Source organism: Mobula birostris, chromosome 25 (genome assembly GCF_030028105.1).
Source record: "Mobula birostris isolate sMobBir1 chromosome 25, sMobBir1.hap1, whole genome shotgun sequence".
NCBI lineage: Eukaryota > Metazoa > Chordata > Chondrichthyes > Myliobatiformes > Myliobatidae > Mobula > Mobula birostris.
The window spans coordinates 10,054,550-10,078,833 of NC_092394.1; the positions used below are offsets into that span (position 1 = coordinate 10,054,550).

General features: G+C 40.3%; 1 protein-coding gene across 1 annotated transcript in view; it reads right to left on the reverse strand.

Annotated features, from left to right (window-relative positions):
• rpa1 (replication protein A1) overlaps positions 1-24,284 on the reverse strand; it is a 109,625-nt gene that overhangs the window by 17,014 nt on the left and 68,327 nt on the right. The window contains exons 10-14 of the mRNA XM_072243165.1: positions 23,002-23,194; positions 22,475-22,614; positions 9,873-10,021; positions 5,706-5,835; positions 1,888-2,064 (exon numbers count right to left, since the gene is read on the reverse strand). Coding sequence (XP_072099266.1) covers positions 1,888-2,064; positions 5,706-5,835; positions 9,873-10,021; positions 22,475-22,614; positions 23,002-23,194 — 789 coding nt within the window. The remainder of the gene's footprint in view (positions 1-1,887; positions 2,065-5,705; positions 5,836-9,872; positions 10,022-22,474; positions 22,615-23,001; positions 23,195-24,284) is intronic.

Here is a 24,284-nt window from a genome sequence, read left to right on the forward strand (position 1 = left end):
GAGGATGTAACTAGTAGAATGGATAGGGGAGAACCAGTGGATGTGGTATATTTGGATTTTCAAAAGGCTTTGACAAGGTCCCACACAGGAGATTAGTGTGCAAACTTAAAGCACACGGTATTGGGGGTAAGGTATTAATGTGGATAGAGAATTGGTTGGCAGACAGGAAGCAAAGAGTGGGAATAAACGGGACCTTTTCAGAATGGCAGGCAGTGACTAGCGGGGTACCGCAAGGCTCAGTGCTGGGACCCCAGTTGTTTACAAAATATATTAATGACTTAGATGAGGGAATTAAATGCAGCATCTCCAAGTTTGCGGATGACACGAAGCTGGGCGGCAGTGTTAGCTGTGAGGAGGATGCTAAGAGGATGCAGGGTGACTTGGATAGGTTAGGCGAGTGGGCAAATTCATGGCAGATGCAATTTAATGTGGATAAATGTGAGGTTATCCACTTTGGTGGCAAAAACAGGAAAACAGATTATTATCTGAATGGTGGCCGATTAGGAAAAGGGGAGGTGCAACGAGACCTGGGTGTCATCATACACCAGTCATTGAAAGTGGGCATGCAGGTACAGCAGGCGGTGAAAAAGGCGAATGGTATGCTAGCATTCATAGCAAGAGGATTCAAGTACAGGAGCAGGGAGGTACTACTGCAGTTGTACAAGGCCTTGGTGAGACCACACCTGGAGTATTGTGTACACTTTTGGTCCCCTAATCTGAGGAAAGACTAGGCTTATACTCGCTGGAATTTAGAAGATTGAGGGGGGATCTTATTGAAACATATAAAATCCTAAAGGGATTGGACAGGCTAGATGCAGGAAGATTGTTCCCGATGTTGGGTAAGTCCAGAATGAGGGGTCACAGTTTGAGGATAAAGGGGAAGCCTTTTAGGACCAAGATTAGGAAAAACTTCTTCACACAGAGAGTGGTGAATCTGTGAAATTCTCTGCCACAGGAAACAGTTGAGGCCAGTTCATTGGCTATATTTAAGAGGGAGTTAGATATGGCCCTTGTGGCTAAAGGGATCAGGGGGTATGGAGGGAAGGCTGGTACAGGGTTCTGAGTTGGATGATCAGCCATGATCATACTGAATGGTGGTGCAGGTTCGAAGGGCCGAATGGCCTACTCCTGCACCTATTTTCTATGTTTCTAAACACTTACAACTTCCAGTACTGGTTCTATCAAGCCAACAAACTACATGGCAAGTGTTAGTGTGCGCAACAGTCATCTGCAGAGAACACTTCCACCCTGCAGGTCTCAGGTGACAGCACAGTGACAAGAGATCCTATAGACGCTAGAAATCCAGAATAATGCAGACAAAATACTGGAGGAATTCAGCAGGTCAGGTAGTATCCATGGAATCAATATTTGGCCCATGCTATACACCTAGAAAGCAGAAAACCATATTTGTACACGAGTCCTCCTCTTCTCCTCACCTGGTTATCACCTTCCCCTAGTGCCCCTCCTCCTCCCCTTTCTCTCGTGGGCTACTCTCCTCTCCCATCAGATTCCTTCTTCAATTCTTTACCTTTCACCTGTCACTTCCCAGTTTTTCACTTCATCCCCCCTCACCTGGTCTCACCTATCACCTGTCAGCTTGTATCACCCCACCTTCTTGTTTTGGCATCTTCCCCCTTCCTTTCCAGTCCAAATGAAGGGTCTCAGCCCGAAACATTGACTGTTTATCCCTCTCCACAGATGCTGCCTGACCTGCTGAGTAAAATCAGTGAGCTTCTTGAACTCTGCTTGATAAAGTTATTCTTTCGGTTCTGTGTACTCATCACCACGGAACATTCTGAAACATAAAATTTGAGTGTTGTGCAAGAAATTATTATTTGTAAAAGAACAGAAACAAAATTTTCAATCATGCTCTCAGAGCTTACTTACTGACAAGATCATTCGATATTTGAAGTTGGGGAACTCGCGATCACATTTCTCACATCTATAAAGGCCATTCTGTTGATCCACAACCTTCTTATTGCAGTCTGCTGTGGGACACGCCTGGTACATGCAGTTTTCCTTCCTTAGGTACACAATGGTACCTACAGTCGTGTAATAATCAGGCTAAAGAAAAGATTACTTATTTAGAGATACAGTGTGGAACAAACTCCACCAGCCCAAACCACATCACCCAGTAACCCACTGATTTAACTCTAGCCTAAATCACAGGACAATATACAATGACCACTTAATCTACCAACCAGTACATCCCTGGACTGCGCAGGAAACTGGAGCACCCGGAGGAAATTCACGTGGTTAAGGGGAGAAGGAACAAACCCCTTACAAATGGCGCCGGAATTAAACTCCAAACACCCCGATATCTAATGGTGCCGTGCTAACTGCTACGCTACTGTGGCACCCTAAATGATTATTAGAGCAGAAATGATCCACTGGAGATGTTTACCACACTATAAAATACTTCTGACCGTCAATTTTGGTATCACCAGCATGGACCAATAGGATATACACCCTTTCTAAGGACTATCAAGAAGCAAAGGTTTGAACTAGCAGACAATAGAAATTGTGCACAACAAGACAAACTTGCTCAACAGCACTGGGTCCTAATTCAAGCAGTACTGTATATACTCAGGGGCCTTATTCTTGCAGAGTCTTTTCTTCCACTTCATTACTTTCAAAAAAAAACCTCATTTCCACTTTCTCCAGGGCAGCTGAGATGAATAAATGCAATTGCCTCATGCAGTTATCATCCATAACTGTGTTGTAAGGTGTGCAGCATGGTTTGGAAAAATTTCCGATTTATCCTTTCCGCAAAGTGCGAGTACAATTAATATCTTCCATGAAATAAACCAACCCAAGTGAAAAAGTTCAATCAGGGTTAGGGGTGCACAGCATTAAAAAAGCAATAACATTACACCTACATGGATTTTCTATCTATAAAACTACTTCCCGCAGCCCCATCACTTAGCCTGCACTTGTATCGACTTCATCCATTATTAATACCAATGTCTACAATTATAGCAGAGAAACAAATAAAGTTGTCTGTCTGCAATTTAACAGACTTCAATAAATCACACTGGGCCAACTCTTTAAGGTTAACATACGAGGAACGTTTGATGGCTCAGGACTGAACTTGCTGGAGCTTAGAAGCATGAAGAAAGATCTCATTGAAACCTATCAAATATTGGAAGGCCTGGAGTGGATGTTTCCTATGGTGGGAGACACAACCTCTGAATAGAAGGACATACCCTTTGAATTTCTTTAGCCAGAGGGTGGTGAATCGGTGGAATCCGCTGTGGAGGTCAGGTTATTTAAAGCAGAGGTCTCTGATTAGTAAGGGTGTCAAAGGTTACAGGGAGAAGGCAGGAGAATGGGGTTAAGAAGGATAATAAATCAGCTATGATTGAATGGCGGAGCTGATGCGATGGGACGAATGGTATGTTTCTGCTCCTGTGTCTTGTGGCCTACTAACATACGCTTAGTTATTTTACAAAGTTAAATACAAGAATATGCAGCTGCTGGAATTCTTCAGCAACACGCACTAACTGCTAGAGGAACTCAGTAAGTCACGCAGCATCTACGGAGGGGAATAAACAGTTGAAATTTCAGTCCATGACCCTTGATCAGGACACATTTTTACCAAGTTATCTGGAGGAAAGTTGGATAACAAATTTTAAGCAGCTTATTTGGAGAAGCTTTTCAAAAAAATATTTAAACTTTAATGGAATTAGAGGAGTAGGCATCTGTAAAAACTACCAAATATACTTCAGAATGTGCATTAGCCAAGGAAGCACCGATGAGAGCCAGAGGCAAAGTATAATATGCTGCAGTGACAAACAACGGCCCTCCAATTTATTATAAATTAGTTGAATTTTGAAGCAACTGTTAAATCACTTTGGTTTTATGTTGAGAATATGTAAATATCTACTTATCAAAAGCAGACTTATATAACAACTTGCATCATCATGAGCTCATTCTCCCTAAAATAAAAGCTAAACCTTGAATACTAAAAATCTCATCTTGAGTTGATAAATTTACAGACTAGATTTTCACACAGCTGCCAGATATCAGATTGACAGGAATCAATTATGACGAACAAAACTCCCTCAGAATATGTGCTGAGAGATATAGGAACCCTGCATCAGGTGCCATCGTACAGATAACGTGCCTCAAGTGAATTATCGGGCGACAAGAAATCATGAATCAAATGCCACATCCAATACCAGTTACACAAAATTTTAGGTTCGCTTCCCCATGTCAATAATCTGCTCCATGATACCAATGCTGAAAAACTTGACTATGAACCCTCAAGAGAGTTTACAATTCCACATGCTCCTCTTCTCCTTGACATTGGGTAGGAGGTACAGGACCCTTGGGTCCCATACCAGCAGGTTCTGGAACAGTCAGTACCCTTCAACCATCAGGCTCCTGAATGAGCATGGATAACTTCCTCATGTTCTCAGTATTATTTATTAATCATTACTTTCATTTGAACTTGCAGTTTTCTTTGCACATTGATTGCTTGCCCTTGTTTGTGTGTAGTTTTTAAAGAGCATAAGATATTGCAGGCAAGTTAGGCCATTTGGTCCATTAAGTCTGCTTTGCCATCATGGCTGATCTATTTTTCCTCAGCCTCAATCTCCAGTCTTCTCTCTGTATCACTCCATGCCCTGACCAATCAACCTCTGCCTTAAACATACATAAAGACTCGGCCTCCACATCTCTGTGGCAACAAATTCCACAGATTCACCACCCTCTGGCTAAAGAAATTCCTCACCTCGGTTCTCCCTCTACTCTGAGGCTGTGCCCTCTGGTCTTAGTGGATGTGGAGAGGATGTTTTCTATGGTGGGAGAGTCTATGAAGGCCTTTCACCATTTGATAGAAGAATGAGGGGTGACCTCATTGAAACCTGAACTCCAGAGAATGCAGGCACAGAACCATCAAACGCTCTTCGTGTGACAAGCTGTTCAATGCTGGAATCATTTCTGTGAACTTCCTTTGAACCCTTTAATTGATTCTATTGATTTCAGTTGATTCTATAGTGGATCTTTGCATCTGCAGTGAATGTCCGTAAGAAAACGAATATCAGGACAGAATACGGTCTGCTCTCCAGTGCAGTCTAATCACATCATCAATTTAACCAAATACCAACACACCGCCTGTCAGTTGGATTAGATTACTTGATATTATGTATCCCAAGTTCTTAAACAAAAAGGGGGAAGAATAATCAAATGGAATGAGATTAAGCATAACAATCCATGTCGCACTTCCCTACAGGATATCCCAATCAATTTATTAGTTGAAAACTAATCTGGAAAAACTTAATTTTGATGCCAGACTGCACAGATATCAGCACCAGGTATTTTTAAAGATGGGTGGATTTAAAAAAAAAGCAGATGAAGTAAAAGATGATTCAGTAGGACTATAAGGTTCTTCAGAAAAAACATGCAAGACTCCAAACTGCCACCGTCAAGAAAATAATGTACAAGGACATACATAAAAAATGCAGATAAAAAAAAAACAAGTCTAACATTCAAGAGGGAAGGGCACAAGAAAAGTTGAAGGGAGAGAAAGAAAAAAAGAGAGCTGGATGATAGCAGTCTGGCATAGCAGAAGCCTTGAATATATCACAGAACTTACTAGAAGCATTCAACAGAAATGCTAGACAAAATAACATCTGACAATGGAATATTTGGAATACCATTTTGCCAAGCTGGGGTTCACGTCAACCCACGTCTGAACTCACCTTATCTCCATGACCCAAATTTTCATTTTTAACTTCAAGTAGAACTTTCCAGTTCGTGTTCCCCCCCATGGAACCACCCTTCACATCAGAAATAGATGTTCCTTCCATCACCTGGCCTTCAGTATCAAACCTGCATGGCAAACATAACACGCATGAACAGTCACATCTAATACGAGTGCCAGATGTAGACATTAACCTTTTAAAGAAAAAACTTGGTGAGAGGGCAGAAAAACAAATTTATGACAATACTTCAAACTAATGATATTTTAAGTGGAGATGTGCATTACAACAATAGGGTAAGATTTGACTCAACAAGCAATCTGCAGGAAGAATTCAGCAGGCGGAGCAGCTTCTGTTGGGAGGAAATGAATCAATGTTTTGGGTTGAAACCCTACATTAGAGTTGAAAGTGGAGAGGTGATAAAGAGAAGTAGCCAGAAAGGATGAGCAAGTCCTGGCTGGTAACTGCTTCTACAGTCCAAAAGATTTTTCAGAAACTGGTGGACACAAGTATAGCTGCATGTCTCGGACATTTCAAACAGTTGACCATCAGAAACCTCCTAAGCAATAACTGTAGCATTCCATACACCCCGTGGGTTTGACTCACCATTCAGTAAGATTGTGGTATAACCACAAGCTCACATCCTCTTTTGGTGTCAAAGAATCCATCATCTATCTCAGCCCTGCATATGCTAAGCATTCAAACATTCTGAAGGCTTCAGAACTTTAAAATTTTATAACTTTAACACATCACCTACAGTTTTTCAAGTTCCAGCATGTAAAGGAAAAAAACTCTTAATCCAGGAATGAATCTTGAAAGCCCATGCTGGACTGACTACATGGCAAATTTAATCTACACGAGGGGCCAAAAGCAATTGACATGAGCAGATGATGTAGAACAACGTGGGGGAAAATAACACGACTTTGTTAACAATTTGCTTCATTCCCTATGATATCGAGTCTTTAATGCAACACGTTTCCACAGGCACTAGCATCCTACAGCACCTTGCCCAACCAGCATTCATGAGCAAGTGGAGTTATTGAAGATCTACATACTGTCTTCACAATCATGCAATAAATAGGAAGACCTGCCCCAGTCGTGCCCAGGGAAATTCTTCAGGGGGTGGTGCGAGAGAGAAAGGAAGAAAAGGAATTCAGTGAAACTTCAATATGAAATTTCATGAAAGAACTCATTTTGCAGATTCAAATACATTCCTCAGCACACACATCCTCAAAAGACTGGTTGTTTTTATTCAAAATACTAGATGATGGTAGATAAAAGGCAGCCTTTTATCACTGGGTACCAGCGCATGAAGCCAGCCAAGGTGGCACAATGCTAGTCTCATGGATCATCACCCAAATCCCTGAAATTCACAACATAAAACTGCCCACAATTCAGCAGGAATCTCTACCTGGTTTGTTGGGTTTCACTGCTGTGGAAAACAGAAGAATAGCTGGCAATGCTCCCTACAAACAGTCAGTCATACTCTTACAGAGTCGAGTCCTCAGCTTAGACTGTGTAACACCAGATCTAGGAGTACATCAAGCAGCAAGTCAGCATGTCAAATATGAAAATCTACCACCACTAACTTGGAAAATGTTCAGTATAAAATTTAAGATAATATAGTTTTAATTCACTTGAATCAATTTAGCTAACATTTGATCTACACATATAGTCTGTGCTTCTTTTGAAAACAGATCTTAAAAAAGCCATTCGGAATGGACACAGCTCGATGCCAACAGCATTAATAAAACCACTAGAACCTTTCACAATCACACTCATGTTCAGTAAAGCTGGGTTCACATTAGGGTCATCCAAATTTTGAAACGTCTGGCTCCAAAATATTAATGTACCCTTTAAGTGCATTTTCCCAAATAAGACATCATTTGCAGATAGTTGCACATTTGATTTCCATGTTTACATCAATATAATGCATTATACAAATTGAAAACAATTTTCCTACCCCCACTGTTGCATGCAAGCAAGAGGATGAAAAACAGCCAGTGTTGTGTGCCTGTAAGATGAATTATTGATAGGAAACTACAGTAAAGACTTTCACTATTGACACCGACTGTTAGCTGGAGGCATTTTTCATAGACCTACTGGCCAAACAAATGGGCCAACTGTAGATCTAATCCAAAAATGTGACTCAGATTATTAAATCAATTCCGTTTACTCATTGTTTAAAGTTGTAAAATTTGATGCAAAATTCAATAACTTGGCCTGTTACTCTGAAATAAGGGAGGCAAATTTCTGTTCTTGGCTTTGTGTTATTCATAAAATTAGCTCCTGTGGGCAACAATAAAAAGCCAGCAAGGCAAGTGCAGGTTCTTGGAATTAGAAGCAGAGTTCTTGAATATTGTTAAGGTAGAGATAGATAGGTTCTTGATAAGGAATTTGGTGAACGTTTAGGTGAGAAAGAACAGGAGGTTACAATTAGATCAGATAACTGACTTACTGAATGGCAAGCAGGCCTGGAGGGCAGAGTGGCCTATACATGCCCCTTTCTCACGAGCACACAGCTTGAAAACTGAATTCCATGGAAACAATTCAGCAAAAGCTGCTTTAGCATCAAATGTACAAGACAATGTGATGACTGTGGTGTGTCCTGATGAAGGATCTCAGCCCAAAATGTCAGCTATATATTCCCCTCCATAGTTGCTGCCCGACCTGTTGACCTGCTCCAGCATTTTGCATGTGTAACTCTGGATGACTGCGGTACTGCACAGCTACTTCTATAAACTGTTTCCAACAGATGTACAGTATCAAAAGGTTCTACTTTATCTACCAGGCACAACATCTGATTACATTTTCTATTTCACAGTTCCAACAAGTTCTGGACATGTAGCTTATTTTTCTTTCTTCTTTCACTTAGGCAAACATACTTACATGAAATAGCTTCAACAGGGCACCTGTACAAGTTAGGTACCATAACCAAAACTATTGAATATAAACTTCTGGCTCCTCTCTTACCCCTTTCTCTTCACCTCACCCGCCTATCACCACCCTCTGGTGGCCCTCCTCCTTTCCTATCTCCTGTGGTCTACTCTCCTCTCCTATTAGATTCCTTCTTCATCTCTTTATCTTTTTCCACTTATTACCGCCAAGCTTCTCGCTTCATTCCCCCCACCACCCTCCTACCTTCCAACCTCACCTGGATTCACCCAACAACTGCCAGTGTCTACTCCTTCTTCTCCACCTCCCCACCCCACATCAACTTCTTATTCTGGCTTCTTCACCCCTTCTTTTCCAGTCCTGATGAAGGGTCTCAGCCTAAAACATCAACCGTTCATTCCTCCCCACAGATGTTGCCTGACCTGCTGAGTTCCTCCAGCATTGTGTATGCATCACCAGCGTCTTTACTTCCTGAGAGAACTAAAGAAATTTGGCCTGTCCCCTAAAACCCTCACTAATTTTTATAGATGCACCGTAGAAAGCATTCATCTAGGATGCATCCCAACCTAGTATGGAAGTTGTCCTGTCCAAAACCGAAAGAAGCTGCAGAAGATCGTGAACACAGCGCAGCACATCACGTCACACAAACCAATCTTCAGTCCTTGGACTCACTTTACACCACACGCTGTTGGAGAAGTGCTGCCAGGATAATCAAGGACACGACCCACCCAGCCAACACACTTTTCATCCCTCTTCCCTCCAGCAGAAGGCTCAGGAGCTTGAAGACTCGTATGGCCAGATTTGGGAACAGCTTCTTTCCAAGACTGCTGAACGGAGCCTGACCCGGATCTGGGCCGTACCCTCCAAATATCCGGGCCTGCCTCTCAGTTTTTTTGCACTACCTTACTTTCTATTTTTCTATTTTCTATTTATGATTTATAATTTAAATTTTTAATATTTACTAATTTTTACTATTTTTAACATTTTTAATATTTAATATTTGTAATCCAGGGAGCAGGAAGTGCAGAATCAAATATCGTTGTGATGATTGTACATTCTAGTATCAATTGTTTGGCGACAATGAAGCATAAAGTATAAAGCATTACTAAACATGAAAAGCAAATCACTCCAGTATCAGGTAGACTTATACTGAGATTCAGTACAAGTTCAAAGAAAATAAATATATTGCAAAGACGTTGTTGATTCATGTAATATAAACATAGAACATTGTAAATATTAACAATACTCAAGGAGAGGGAACAAAATACACACCATGCTCTTAGTTTGAAAGCCTCTGGAATGTCAGGGTTAATCAAGACAGTGCTGGACGACAAAACAGATAGAGATCTGCCACCAAAATCTGAAAGTCTGGCTCCTTTAATGGCCACCACTGGCTGTCCTGATCCATCAAACTTTTCAGCCTAGGGGGAAAAAAAATATAAATTTTTAATTTTCTTTGAAGGCTGGAGGCTGTGGAACCAGGCATTTCAATGGAACCATACTCGTAGAGTAATACAGCACAGAAACAGACCCTTCAGTCAAACTGCTCCAGGTCACCACAGCATTCTCCCTACTAGACCCAGTCCATCATTCAGTCAGCCAACATTCAGTCCATCTGAGATGCAGGATAAAATTCCTCCTCACACAATGTAAAAAGAAATAAACATTTTGCTATAAAACATCTGTTTCTCAATGGACACACAGATGATATGTCTTTAAGTACAGAAAATAGCAATGGAGTCCATCTCCTAGGACTGCAGCCCTCTCCCAGAAAGTAGGGGTTGCTTGTAATCTTAAATCAGGAGCTCACTAATCAGTGGAGATAATACATCAGTATACACTCAGATGCCATTCTATGAAGCACACCTATACGTTAATGCAATCTCATCATGTTGATCACGTGGCAGCAATTCAGTGCACAAAAGCATGCAGACACGGCCAAAAGGTTCAGTTGTTGTTCGGACCAGATATCAGGAGGGGGAAGAAATGTGATCCAAGCAATTTTGACTGTGCAATGATTCTTGGTGCCAGATGGGTGGTTTGAATAGCTCAAGCTGCGGATCTCCTGGGATTTTCATGTACAATAGTAGAAAACAATAACAACAAAACAAAACACATCCAGTGAGCAGCAGTTCTGTGGGTACAATGCCTTGTTACTGAGAAGTCAGGGGAGATTGGCCAGATTGGTTCAACCTGACAGGATTGCAACAACAATTCAAATAACTACATGTTACAACAGTGGTGTGCAGAAGAGTATTTCTGAATGCACAACACAAACCTTGAAGACCATAAACATACTCTCAGTGGCCACTTTAATAGGTACAGGATGTACCTCATAAACTGGCCAATGAGTGAATACTGCTTTATAGGCACTCCACAGTACGCTCTATTCCAAAATCACAAAAGCCTCACCTTCAAATTCTTTCTTTAAACTACAATGTCTCTTCTTGCTGACAAAGGTGAACCCACAGCTGCTTTAAACCCTTTCTTTAATGGAAGGTCAAATTCTGCATATAACTATGTTAACGGTTCAATATGATGTTCCTTACATAATTTTCAATCTTTGTGTTGCAGCAAGCACACATTCTGTTTTCCAAACTGCTCACTGAGGCAACACCATTGTTCTACAATGCATGTACAATAACATCTACGCTCCCGTGGATACGAACGATTCCTCAACTACTAACATTTTATCTCTCTATTTTTTCCTGCCAGAAAATTAAATCCCATTGGAATTACAATCCATTGGCCATCTTTTTACCCACACAGTCTACTTGAGTCTGTCAGCTCAATCTCACTTTATCCCCCAGTTGAAATCTGCTCTATTTGAAAATTAACGTGTTACCATTGTTATTTCCAAATAAAAATCAGTCCGAATGAAGGGTCTCAGCCTTAAACATCAGCTGTTAATTTCTCTCCAAAGATACCACCTGACTTGCTGAATTACTCAAGCATTGTGTGTGTTTATTTTCAAAGCTTTTTCTCCTATTAATTCTCCCTTTGCCCCCTATCTGTTTATCTCATTTCTGCATCCATTATGCTCCTGTATTGCTTGTCAGAACACACTTGGAACTGTACTATCAATTCCGCTACATATAATCCACAAATGTCCTGATGTTGATATTCTTGCAAGCTAGAATATCAGCATTGCTTACAAAAAGGACATGTTACAAATCTGAAATTTTATTCAACAGAACCCATAATAGCATATAAACACGTGGTAATATTAAAGCAATGATTTAGAAAAATCACCAAGTTGCTCCAAGTACCCGGTGTCAATATTTTTGAAGATCTAGCCTCAGCCCAACAGCTATTACCCTTCAACCATCAGGATCTTGAACCAGCATGATTAACTTCACTCACCCCAACACTGAACTGATTCCACAACCTACAGGCCATCAAGGGCCCTGCAATTCATGCTCTCAGTATAATTTTTTTAAATATATATTCGCAGTTTGTCTTCTTTGCACACAGGTTGTCAGCTTTTGTGTAGTTTTTCCATTGATTTTATTGTATTTCTCTGTCCTACCATGAATGCCTGCAAGAAATGAACTCTGGGGTAGTGTATGGTGGCATATACAGTGCCATAAAAAGAATTCACCTCCCCTTGAAGTTTTCATGCTTTATTATTTTACAACATTCAATCAGTGAATTTAATTTGGCATTTTTGACACTAATCAACAAAAGACTTTTGTATCAACGTGGAAACAAATTTCTTCAAATTGGTCTAAATTTATTACAATTATTAAACAAAATAATTGATTGCATACTTACTCACCCCTTCAAGTACTCAGTAGATGCACCTTTGGGAGCAATTACAGCCTTGAGTATGTGTGGATAGGTAATCTTTGCATACCCGGACACTGCAATTTTTCCTCATTCTTTACAAAACTGCTCAAGCTCTGTCAGATTGCATGGGGATCATGAGAGAACAACCCTTTTCAAGTCCTGCCACAAATTCTCAATTGGAATGTAGTCTGGACTCTGACCTGGCCACTCCAGGACATTAACTTTGTGTTTTTAAGCAGGTTTGGCTTCATGCTGGGGGTCACTGTCTTGCTGGAAAAGAAGTCTCCTCCCAAGTTGCAGTTCTCTTGCAGACTGCATCAGGTTTTCCTCCAGGATTTTCCTGTATTTTGCTACATTCATTTTACCCTCTACCTTCACAAGCCTTCCAGGGCCTGCTGCAGTGAAGCATGCCCACAGCATGATGCAACCATCACAATGCTTCATGATAGGGATGATGTGTGGTGTTTGCCTCACCCAAACATAGCATTTAGTCTGATGGCCAAAAAGCTCAATTTTAGTTTCATCAGACTCTAGAATCTTCTTCCAGCTGACTTCAGAATCTCTTGTATGCCTTCTGGCAAATTCTAGCTGAGATTTCATGAGAGGTTTTTTCAACAGTGGCTTTCTCTTTGCTACTCTCCCATCTCAGCCACTGAAGCTTACAACTCCTCCTCCAGTTATCGCAGGTCTCTTGGTGGCCTCCCTCATGACATGATGATGGCATCTACCTGTCTCGAAGGACCATAAGACATAGGGGCAGAACTAGGCCATCTGGCCTATCGAGTCTGCTCTGCCATTCAATCATGGCTGATCCTCTTCTATCTCCTATCTTTCTACCTCCCCAACCCCAGTTCCTGGCCTTCTGCCTGTTATCTTTGATGCCATGTCCAATCAAGAACCTATCAATCTCTGCCTTAAATACACCCAAAGACCTGGCCTCCAAAGCTGCACGTGGCAACAGTTTCCACAAATTCACCACCCTCTGGCTAAAGAAATTTTTCTACATCTGTTTTGAAAGGGCGCCCTTCTATCCTGAGGCTGTACCCTCTTGTCCTAGACTCTCCCACCATGGGAAACATCCTTTCCACATCTACTCTGTCTCAGCCTTTCAACATTCGAAAGCTTTCAATGAGATCCCGCCCCCCCATCTTTCTGAATTCCAGTGAGTACACAGAGCCATCAAACGTTCCTCGTATGATAACCCTTTCATTCCTGGAATCATCCTTGTGAGCCTCCTCTGGACCCTCTCCAATGCCAGCACATCTTTGCTAGGATGAGGGGCCTAAAACTGTACACAATACTCAAGGTGAGGCCTCACCAGTGCCTTATAAAGCCTCAGCATCACATCCCTGCTCTTGTATTCTAGACCTCTTGAAATGAATGCTAACATTGCATTTGCCTTCCTCACCACCGACTCAACCTGCAAGCTAACCTTTACGATGTTCTGCACAAGGATTCCCAAGTCCCTCTGCATCTCAGATTCCTGGATTTTCTCCTCGTTTAGAAAATAGTCCGCACATTTATATCTACGACCAAACTGCTGACCACGCATCTTTGGACTGTGGGAGGAAACCAGAGCACCTGGAGAAAACCCACAAGTTCATGGGGTGGGACGTACAAGCATCTTACAGACAGCGCTGGAACTGAGCTCTGCAAGCTCTGAGCTAACCGTTATGCTACACCGGTACCCTTCCTTTTTTACCACCGAAGTGCATGATCATGCATTTTTCAACAATGGAGCACTGGAGTGACCTCTTCAGGGCACAAGCCTGAGTGGAAAGTATGGAGATCCTGGGACCCCCAGTCATCAACATCCACCTCTTGGCCTCACCGGTGTAGTCCAAAGGAAAGTGACGCAATAGGTCTGGCACCAGCTTGGCTGCAAGGGCTGCTGGAAGGATATTCAGTGACACCCAGCCACCTTAGGGGCGCCATTCCAGAACTTTTGTCTGGGTTTACTCCCCCTGCCTGCATCTCTCCTGAGGCAGCTTACAAGGCAGTGGGGCAATTTCACGACATATGTCAGTGATAATAAACCGTATTCTGATCAGTGATTAGTTAACTGACTGTAAAAGCTTTTATAGGTATGTTAAAAGGAAAAGACTGGTAAAGACAAATGTAGGTCCCCTACAGACAGAAACAGGTGAATTGATTATGGGGAGCAAGGACATGGCAGACCAATTGAATAATTACTTTGGTTCTGTCTTCACTAAGGAGGACATAAATAATCTTCCAGAAATAGTAGGGGACAGAGGGTCCAGTGAGATGGAGGAACTGAGCGAAATACATGTTAGTAGGGAAGTGGTGTTAGGTAAATTGAAGGGATTGAAGGCAGATAAATCCCCAGGGCCAGATGGTCTGCATCCTAGAGTGCTTAAGGAAGTAGCCCAAGAAATAGTGGATGCATTAGTGATAATTTTTCAAAACTCGTTAGATTCTGGACTAGCTCCTGAGGATTGGAGGGTGGCTAACGTAACCTCACTTTTTAAAAAAGGAGGGAGAGAGAAACCAGGGAATTATAGACCGGTTAGCCTAACATCGGTGGTGGGGAAACTGCTGGAGTCGGTTATCAAAGATGTGATAACAGCACATTTAGAAAGCGGTGAAATCATCGGACAAAGTCAGCATGGATTTGTGAAAGGAAAATCATGTCTGACGAATCTCATTGAATTTTTTGAGGATGTAACTAGTAGAATGGATAGGGGAGAACCAGTGGATGTGATATATTTGGATTTTCAAAAGGCTTTTGACAAGGTCCCACACAGGAGATCAGTATGCAAACTTAAAGCACACGGTATTGGGGGTAAGGTATTGATGTGGATGGAGAATTAGTTAGCAGACAGGAAGCAAAGAGTGGGAATAAACGGGACCTTTTCAGAATGGCAGGCAGTGACTAGTGGGGTGCCGCAAGGCTCAGTGCTGGGACCCCAGTTGTTTACAATATATATTAATGACTTGGATGAGGGAATTAAATGCAGCATCTCCAAGTTTGCGGATGACACGAAGCTGGGCGGCAGTGTTAGCTGTGAGGAGGATGCTAAGAGGATGCAGGGTGACTTGGATAGGTTGGGTGAGTGGGCAAATTCATGGCAGATGCAATTTAATGTGGATAAATGTGAAGTTATCCACTTTGGTGGCAAAAATAGGAAAACAGATTATTATCTGAATGGTGGCCGATTAGGAAAAGGGGAGGTGCAACGAGACCTGGGTGTCATTATACACCAGTCATTGAAAGTGGGCATGCAGGTACAGCAGGCGGTGAAAAAGGCGAATGGTATGCTGGCATTTATAGCGAGAGGATTCGAGTACAGGAGCAGGGAGGTACTACTGCAGTTGTACAAGGCCTTGGTGAGACCACACCTGGAGTATTGTGTGCAGTTTTGGTCCCCTAATCTGAGGAAAGACATCCTTGCCATAAAGGGAGTACAAAGAAGGTTCACCAGATTGATTCCTGGGATGGCAGGACTTTCATATGAAGAAAGACTGGATGAACTAGGCTTGTACTTGTTGGAATTTAGAAGATTGAGGGGGGATCTGATTGAAACGTATAAAATCCTAAAGGGATTGGGCAGGCTAGATGCAGGAAGATTGTTCCCGATGTTGGGGAAGTCCAGAACGAGGGGTCACAGTTTGAGGATAAAGGGGAAGCCTTTTAGGACTGAGATTAGGAAAAACTTCTTCACACAGAGAGTGGTGAATCTGTGGAATTCTCTGCCACAGGAAACAGTTGAGGCCAGTTCATTGGCTATATTTAAGAGGGAGTTAGATATGGCCCTTGTGGCTACAGGGATCAGGGGGTATGGAGGAAAGGCTGGTGCAGGGTTCTGAGTTGGATGATCAGCCATGATCATAATAAATGGTGGTGCAGGCTCGAAGGGCCGAATGGCCTACTCCTGCACCTATTTTCTATGTTTCTATGTTTCTATATGCTCTCTTGTATTGTAGAGCAAGACCATCTTCGGTTGAGATTGCTTGAAGTTAACTTCCAATGACTTAATTCTGCTGGAAGACAAGGGGACTTCCGGGTCATCAAGGGAATGGCGGCGTAAGGAAAAGGTCTCTCGACAAAAAAGAAGGCAAACTGCCCCATAATCGAATTTAGACAAATACTTAATATGCATAACTATATTAATAAAAGGGACAAGGATGATGTCTAACAAGAAGATTAAAAAGTCCGCTCCGAAGGCTGATAAACATAAAGAGACGCAGCAAGGCGACGGGCCTAGCTCCCCCACGGCAAGCCAGGACGGAGATCATGAGGGGGAAATCGGTGACTCTGTCCTTGATTCTCGGAGAGATTCGCGAGTTCCGACAAGATAACAGCAAACAGCTGGAAGATATTAAAGGAGAAATAGTAAAAACTAACTCGCGGATAGATGAAGCCGAAGCGAGGATTGTTGGAATTGAAGAGAAGCTACAAAACGCAGAGGAGGTGATAGCAGAAATGCTGAAGCTGTAAGACCAGCTCCAGTGGAAACTAATAGATCAAGAAGGCCGCTCAAGAAGGGAAAATGTGAGGATTTATGGAGTTCCCGAAGGAACTGAAGGTAAACCCGGATTGATGATTCCCTTCGTGGAGAAGCTACTTAGAGAGAACCTTGATATACCGGCCGCAAAAGACCTACAGATAGAAAGAGCTCACCGCGCGTTGGCACCACAGCCTCCAGCAGGCGCCCAGCCCAGATCGATTCTGGTCAGATTTCTCAGTTACAGAACGAAGGAAGAGGTGCTGAAAAGGGCATGGCAAAAGAAAGGTTTCATGTGGAACAACTGTAAAATCAGTTTAGACCACGACTACGCACTGGGGATTCTTGTCAGACGGAAACACGGAGAGTCCTGAAGGAAAATAACATCAGAATCCAGACCCTGTATCTAGCTTGGCTGAGAGTCTTTTATGACGAAGGGACAAAAACTTACGCTACGGTGGAGGAGGCAACATTGGACCTGGCGGACCGGGGACTACCTATTAAAGTTATCACCCAACCGGAGTCGCTACTGGAGAGGATTCGGCAGAAGTCGTGGCAGTTAGTGCGGCGAGGACGCTCCACTCGAACCAGAGTGTCAAACTACAAGGAAAAGCTGCAAATATTCAGACGCGAATGTACAGAGAACACAGATTAATTAAGAGAAATGACTGAAAAGAGTAAATCGGACTTAAAGGTAAAATGAAAACTGGTAACTGAAAATAAACTAGACGGAATAACTTGAATGATAGCAATATGGTCGAGACATAAATAGGAGAAAATTCTCTATGATTATTCAAACTGCTGAGGGCCCTCTAACACAGGGTGAAGATAGAGGTTATCCCTCTGAACTGAGGCGGGTCGGTGCTCAGCCTCACTGTGGGAAGTCGGGAAAAATTTTCAAATGTTGCACGTTCAAAAATGTCTAGGGTGTGGTTATATGTCTTGGTTTACTGTTGAGAAGGGATTGCTTACTGTTTGGTTAGAAAAGGAGAGTGTTTTTTTTTCTACTAGAGAAAAATGCAAACTGAATTGGTAAAAATAATTTCCTATAATGTTAATGGGGTTTTGAATCCAATTAAAAGAAATAAGATTATGTCTAAATTGAAAAAAGAGAGGGCACAAATAGCTTTCCTCCAGGAAACATATATGAGCCAATCCGAACATGGAAAATTAAAAAGAATGGGCTTTAAGCATGTATTTTATTCATCATATAAATTGAGTCACAAAAGAGGGGTAGCTACTTTAATATCAAGTACTCTTAATTATGAACATATTTCAGAGACTAAAGACAAAGAAGGACGGTTCGTAAAAATCACAGGAAGAATAGAAGGTACAGAAATAACATTGCTGAATGTTTATGCTCCTCCAGGTTGTGAATGGTCGTTTTATAGACACATTTTTGACCTAATGGTCAGTTCTCAAGGGGTAGTAATTTGTGGAGGGGATTTTAATATTAGATTAAATCCTATATTAGATTCTTCAAGAATAGTTACTCAGAATAAACCTCTGACTCGGGAAGTGAATTCATTGATGGAGGAGTTGGGAATTATAGATGTCTGGAGGGAATTACATCCTACTAGTAAAGATTATACATATTACTCTTTCCCTCATTCAGCCTATTCAAGGATAGACTATTTCTTTATCTTTAATACAGATAGACTCAGGATAAAAAACTGTAATATTGCAACAATTGATCTGTCGGATCATCGCCCAGTCTCTATGTCTCTAATCCTGGAAAGGAAAATGAGGAAAACACTATGGAGGCTAAACTCACATATACTCAATAACCCGAAAGTAATGGAGAGATTAAGGAGAGAAATCAAAGAATATCTAGACCTTAATGACACGGGAGAAACATCACCAGTGATCTTATGGGATACATTGAAAGCTGTACAGAGAGGGAAAACTATTTCCATTACCACTCACATGAAAAAAATCAATGCACAAAAATTAGCAGACCTTCAAGGAAAATTAAAACAACTTCAAGTTGTAGATAGCAACAAAAGTAATTCAAATCGAAAACAGGAAATTAGGAAATTGCAAAGTGAAATTGACGATATTTATACGTTGGAAACTCAAAGAAATTTTCTTTACCTGAGACAAAAGAATTATGAAGTAGGAGGTAAATCAGCTAGATTATTAGCATGTAAATTACGAAAACAACAAGCAGACAATACAATTCATAAAATAAAGAATCCAAAGACAAAGCTTGTGGAGAGTACAATAGGGAAAATTCAAGAGAGTTTTGAAACATATTATCGAGAGCTGTACTCCCAACCCCGGGACCCCAATGAGCCCTATATAGACAGTGTATTGAATTTTTTAGATCTACCTAAACTTACAGATTTACAAAATGAAAGTTTATTAGAACCAGTAACTGTCAAAGAACTGAACGTGGCCATCTCTAGGTTAAAGGCTGGAAAGTCCCCGGGTTCTGATGGGTTTACCTCAGAGTGGTACAAGTCCCTGAAGACACAGTTAGCCCCATTACTAATTAACACCTTTAATTGGATCTTGCAGAGAGGAGAAACTCCACCTTCCTGGAGAGAAGCGATTATTTCAGTTATTCCTAAAGAGGGTAAAGATAAACTAGAATGTGGCAATTATCAGCCAATTAGTGTTCTTAATTTAGATTACAAACTATTTACATCTATATTAGCGCGCAGATTGAAAAAGCTTTTACCTGGCCTAATCCATTTAGACCAGACTGGATTTATTCAACAAAGACAAACACAGGACAACATAAGGAGAACTCTGCACATATTAGAACAGGTTAATAAGAATGAGACAGAGACAATGGTAGTAGGATTGGACGCTGAGAAAGCTTTTGATTCGGTTAGTTGGGCATTCCTATACAGAGTGTTAGGAAGATTCGGCTTTCAAGAAAAGTTTATTAAAGTAATTCAGACTCTATATGACAGCCCTACAGCCCGAATTAAGATAAATGGGGACCTCTCTGACTCCTTCATCTTAGAGAGAGGCACTAGACAGGGATGCCCAATTTCTCCTCTCCTTTTTGCGCTATATATTGAACCGCTTGCCCAACTAATAAGACAGAGCGAAATCGTAAAAGGTATCAAGGTGGCAGGGATTGAACAGAAAGTGGCGTTATTCGCAGATGATGTTTTGGTCTATCTGACTGAACCAGAAAAATCATTTACAGGATTGTTTACACTGTTGGATGACTTTGGGAAAATATCAGGTTATAAAATAAATGTAAAGAAAATGCAGGTTATGTCCTTAAATTATACACCATCCAAAAAATTGCAGGATACATATGATCTTAAGTGGGAAGCTAAATCATTAAAATATTTAGGAATAACCCTGCCGAAGGATCTTTCAACACTGTCACAGGTAAATTATGGGCCATTAATCCCAGAGATAAAAGCAGATATGCATAGATGGAATCTTATCCCCTTTTTAAGTTTAAATTCAAAGATAAATACTATAAAAATGAATATTCTTCCTCGGTTATTGTATCTTTTCCGTACTTTACTGGTGGAGGTGGATGATAATCAATTCAGGGAATGGGACAAATGGATTTCCCGCTTCATTTGGCAAGGAAAGAAACCAAGAATTCGATATAACACCTTACAGTTAGGGAAGGAAGGAGGAGGTATGGTTCTTCCTTGCCTGAGAAATTATTTTTATGCCTCACAGATAACCCCTCTGTTATATTGGTGTAATAGGGAATATAAGGCTAGATGGAAGGAAATAGAATTTGGATTAGTTGACAGTTTTCCTCTTCAGGCCTTAATAGCTGACAAAGGATTGATGGCCCAGTTGGAAAAATTTAAAAACGCTTGGATAAATCTTACATTAAAAGTATGGCAGAAGGTGGTTAATTCATGTGGAATTAATAACATGTTAAAACTCTTTAGATGGTGTGCATATGATACCGAATTCCTTCCCAACAGAGGAGATAAAAGATTTGAGCTATGGATAAAGAAAAGTCTTACAACCTACCTCTCACTTATAGATAAAAGAGTATTACAAAGTTTCCAAATCCTGCAGGACAAACATGGCCTAGAACATAATGACTTTTTTAGGTACCTTCAAGTACGAAACTATGTTAACCAGAGTTGTAGATATACAGACCTATCAACAGTAGAATTAGAATTTTTCAAGATTCTGAATTCGGCTTGCAGTTCAATACCTAGTAAATCAGTTTCTCGATTATATAATGCACTCTCCCATGCTAAAAATGTAAATACACTGTATATTAAAGAGAAGTGGGAGAAAGAAGCGGGGTTGGTACTTTCAGAGGAGGCTTGGGAGAAAATCTGCAGCTTTCAATGGTCCTCGACGAATTCTTTGACTTGGAGAGAACATTGTTGGAAAAACATTATAAGATACTTCAAGACCCCATATCAGGAAAAATATAAAGATACAAATGCGATGTGTTGGAGAAGGTGCGGCTCCAAGGAGGTAAATCATTTTCATATTTTTTGGGATTGCCCTAAATTAAGTCTATTTTGGGAAGGTATTCATAGAACATTAGTTAAGGTACTTAGGTCCCAGATACCTCTGAACTTTGAGACGCTCTATTTGGGCATATATTGTTTCTTGAACAGAAGGAAGATATAAAGTTGCTGCAGGCCCTCTTACCGGCAAGTAAGAAATCAATCACGAGAAAATGGCTAAATCCAATACCACCTACATTAGAAGATTGGTACGAAATTATCTTGGAAATATTTAAAATGGAAAAGTTGACTTACTCCCCGAGAACTCAAAAAGAAAAATTTTATCAAATCTGGAATAAATGGATTGAATATATAACCCCAATGCGAGCAGACTTTAGATGACTCTCCTAATGATTTATACTGCTCATCTCATCAACACAGTAATATTGCTAACGTAAGCACCCCTAGTCTAAATGTTTGTTTTTTTTGTTTTCTTTTGGAAAATAGAGAATTAACACAAGTAAAGGGAAAGATTTGGGAAAGGGATAAAAAAATGAAAAAATTAAGTAATTAAGTTCATAGGGATTGGATAATTATGTCTGCGGGCAGAAGCAAGCATGAACAAATTAGGATATAAACACCTACAATGGTTGATACTTAGGCTTATATACAACATTTTGGACCAGTGGAAATGGTCCAGAAGGGTTATATGGAAACTATTATTACCATTTTTCTTAACAACTAATTCCATTACTTAGCCTAATAGGTTAGATTTACCACAGTACATAATTATCTATTTAAATATTTATTTTCCTTTTATATCATCTCAATGTGTACTTAAGAATGTATAAATAATTGTAGTTTTATACATATTAAAAAAATGGAAAAGGTTATACGTGTGAAAAAAGTACATGATATTTGTGAATTCCTTATCCAAATAAAAATAAAATTAAAAAAAAAAATTCTGCTGGAAGACAGAGGCATCAGTGAGAGATGCAAAGGCAAGAAATTCCTTGTTATGCCAACATTGTCCCAATCCTGCCTTGGAAAATTAGTTTAAGGTATAATCAGAAGACTGTTGTCCTCAAAGGCTGTAGCACAAAGTACACACAGAGTTTAGTGAATATAGCTGATTATCATAAATTCAGCTGCAAAAATATTCATATCACAAGTTCTACAGAACTGACGTTCAATTCTGGAAAATAAGGATGCTTACATCTTCACCCCACAGTGTAGTACTGACAACTTTCCCAGACGCGTCCATCAGATAAATATTTCTCTTGGATACCTCACGATTACTTGACCTAACTGTTATCTTAGTGGCATCTTCAAATGACTTGCAGATTCCAATTATATCTGAAATGAGATTTTTTTTTGAAAAAGGTAAAAATTTTAAATTATATTAAGTACAGCATGCAAACAAAAATTCTAAAAAGACAATGGAAATTGTGTGAGGAATTAATACCTCACATGTATTGAAAACTGTTGATTCAAGTCACAATGGTACTTTTGGTTCTCTGTTTTACCAGATCAAGCTGCCAAATTATTTCCCATCAATTTAATCCATATCCTAATTTGCAGATAAAATTGTTTTAACAGAGACTACTGAGATGGAACGTACAAAGAATCTTTTTTTGTCAACTTGTTTCCAGACAGCACCACCCAGTGACCAGACACAGAACTTCAGTGATTCATTACAGATTACTGCCCTACACCAAATATCCCCCAACAGAAAACCCTCACCGAGCATAGTATCCTTGTTCTTGCTTTCAAGCTGATTAATCGGTACAAACTCAAACTGTACTGTAGGCAAGTCATCTCCATCACCACAAGGGATCACAGCGGTTTCATTGTTAAATGTCATCTCATAATCATTCTTCACAGATGTGTACTGCTTGTTGGCAGTCTTCAGAGTTGCTTTTGACACAAAGTATACCTGGAATGACAAAATGAGTTCACATTTAAACACAACTGTTTTTGCACTGCTAATAAAGTAGAATCTTACACCTCCAATTCTCATATTTTGAAAGAATAGAAAACTGCACGCAGGTTATAAATAAAGTCTACCTACACTGCACTTTCTCTATACTGTAACACATTATATTCTGCCCTGTTATTTTACTTCCTACTACTTCAATGCACCATTGTAATCAATTGATTTGTATGGATAGAATCCAAGTTTTTTCCCCCACTGTACTGCTGTATGTGTGACAACAACACACCAACTTAATAATTTACCAAGTATCTCCATAGCATGAGGTGAAAGTTTGTTCAAGTGAGCATAATTGCTCACATCACCTTATCTCTTGCAATTTTCTTTCCATGGGAAAGCAGGTGGAATGGAAGAGAAAAAAAATGGTCAAGTAGCAAGCCCACAACATAACATCCTCATTATCACTGTAGTGTATTCAAACTTCCTCCATTAGCTCACACAAGCAGAAATTAGTGAACACTGGATAATGATTTCAAGGCCACATAATTGTATCTGAACATGAAAATATTTTAAAATAAACCCAGACGCCCACAAGAAAACTTTTGGGAAATAATTAAAGAAGCTCCTTTGACAAAACTCATCTTGCACTTGGTATTAAAAACCATTTCTGGGTTTGATAAAGTGAATTTTTATTCAGATGGAAAACTTTCATCTTTGCTTTTTGATTTACAATAGGAAAGGCAAATTAAAGATTAATGACAAATCATTAAAGTAGCATTTGGTCTATTCCATTCATTGCCACACTAGTTTTCTCTAGAAATATACATCCTTTCAGCCTTTTATTTTTCCTTTTCACATATTTAATGAAATTCCTTTAAAGTGATGCATACATAGTCAGTACCCAAATAGTAACTGCTGCTTTAGTAATGGTAGTGATAGATCCAATCCATCTCTGTTTTGACTGCTTCAAACCTTCCGCAATACTAAAAATCTTTGACCTCCTTTACCTTCACTCTGTGAAAAAATACCTCACTATCCTCAAGTCTCTTTTCACATTGTAGCTCATTATTCCAGGAGTTAAACACCCAAAAGG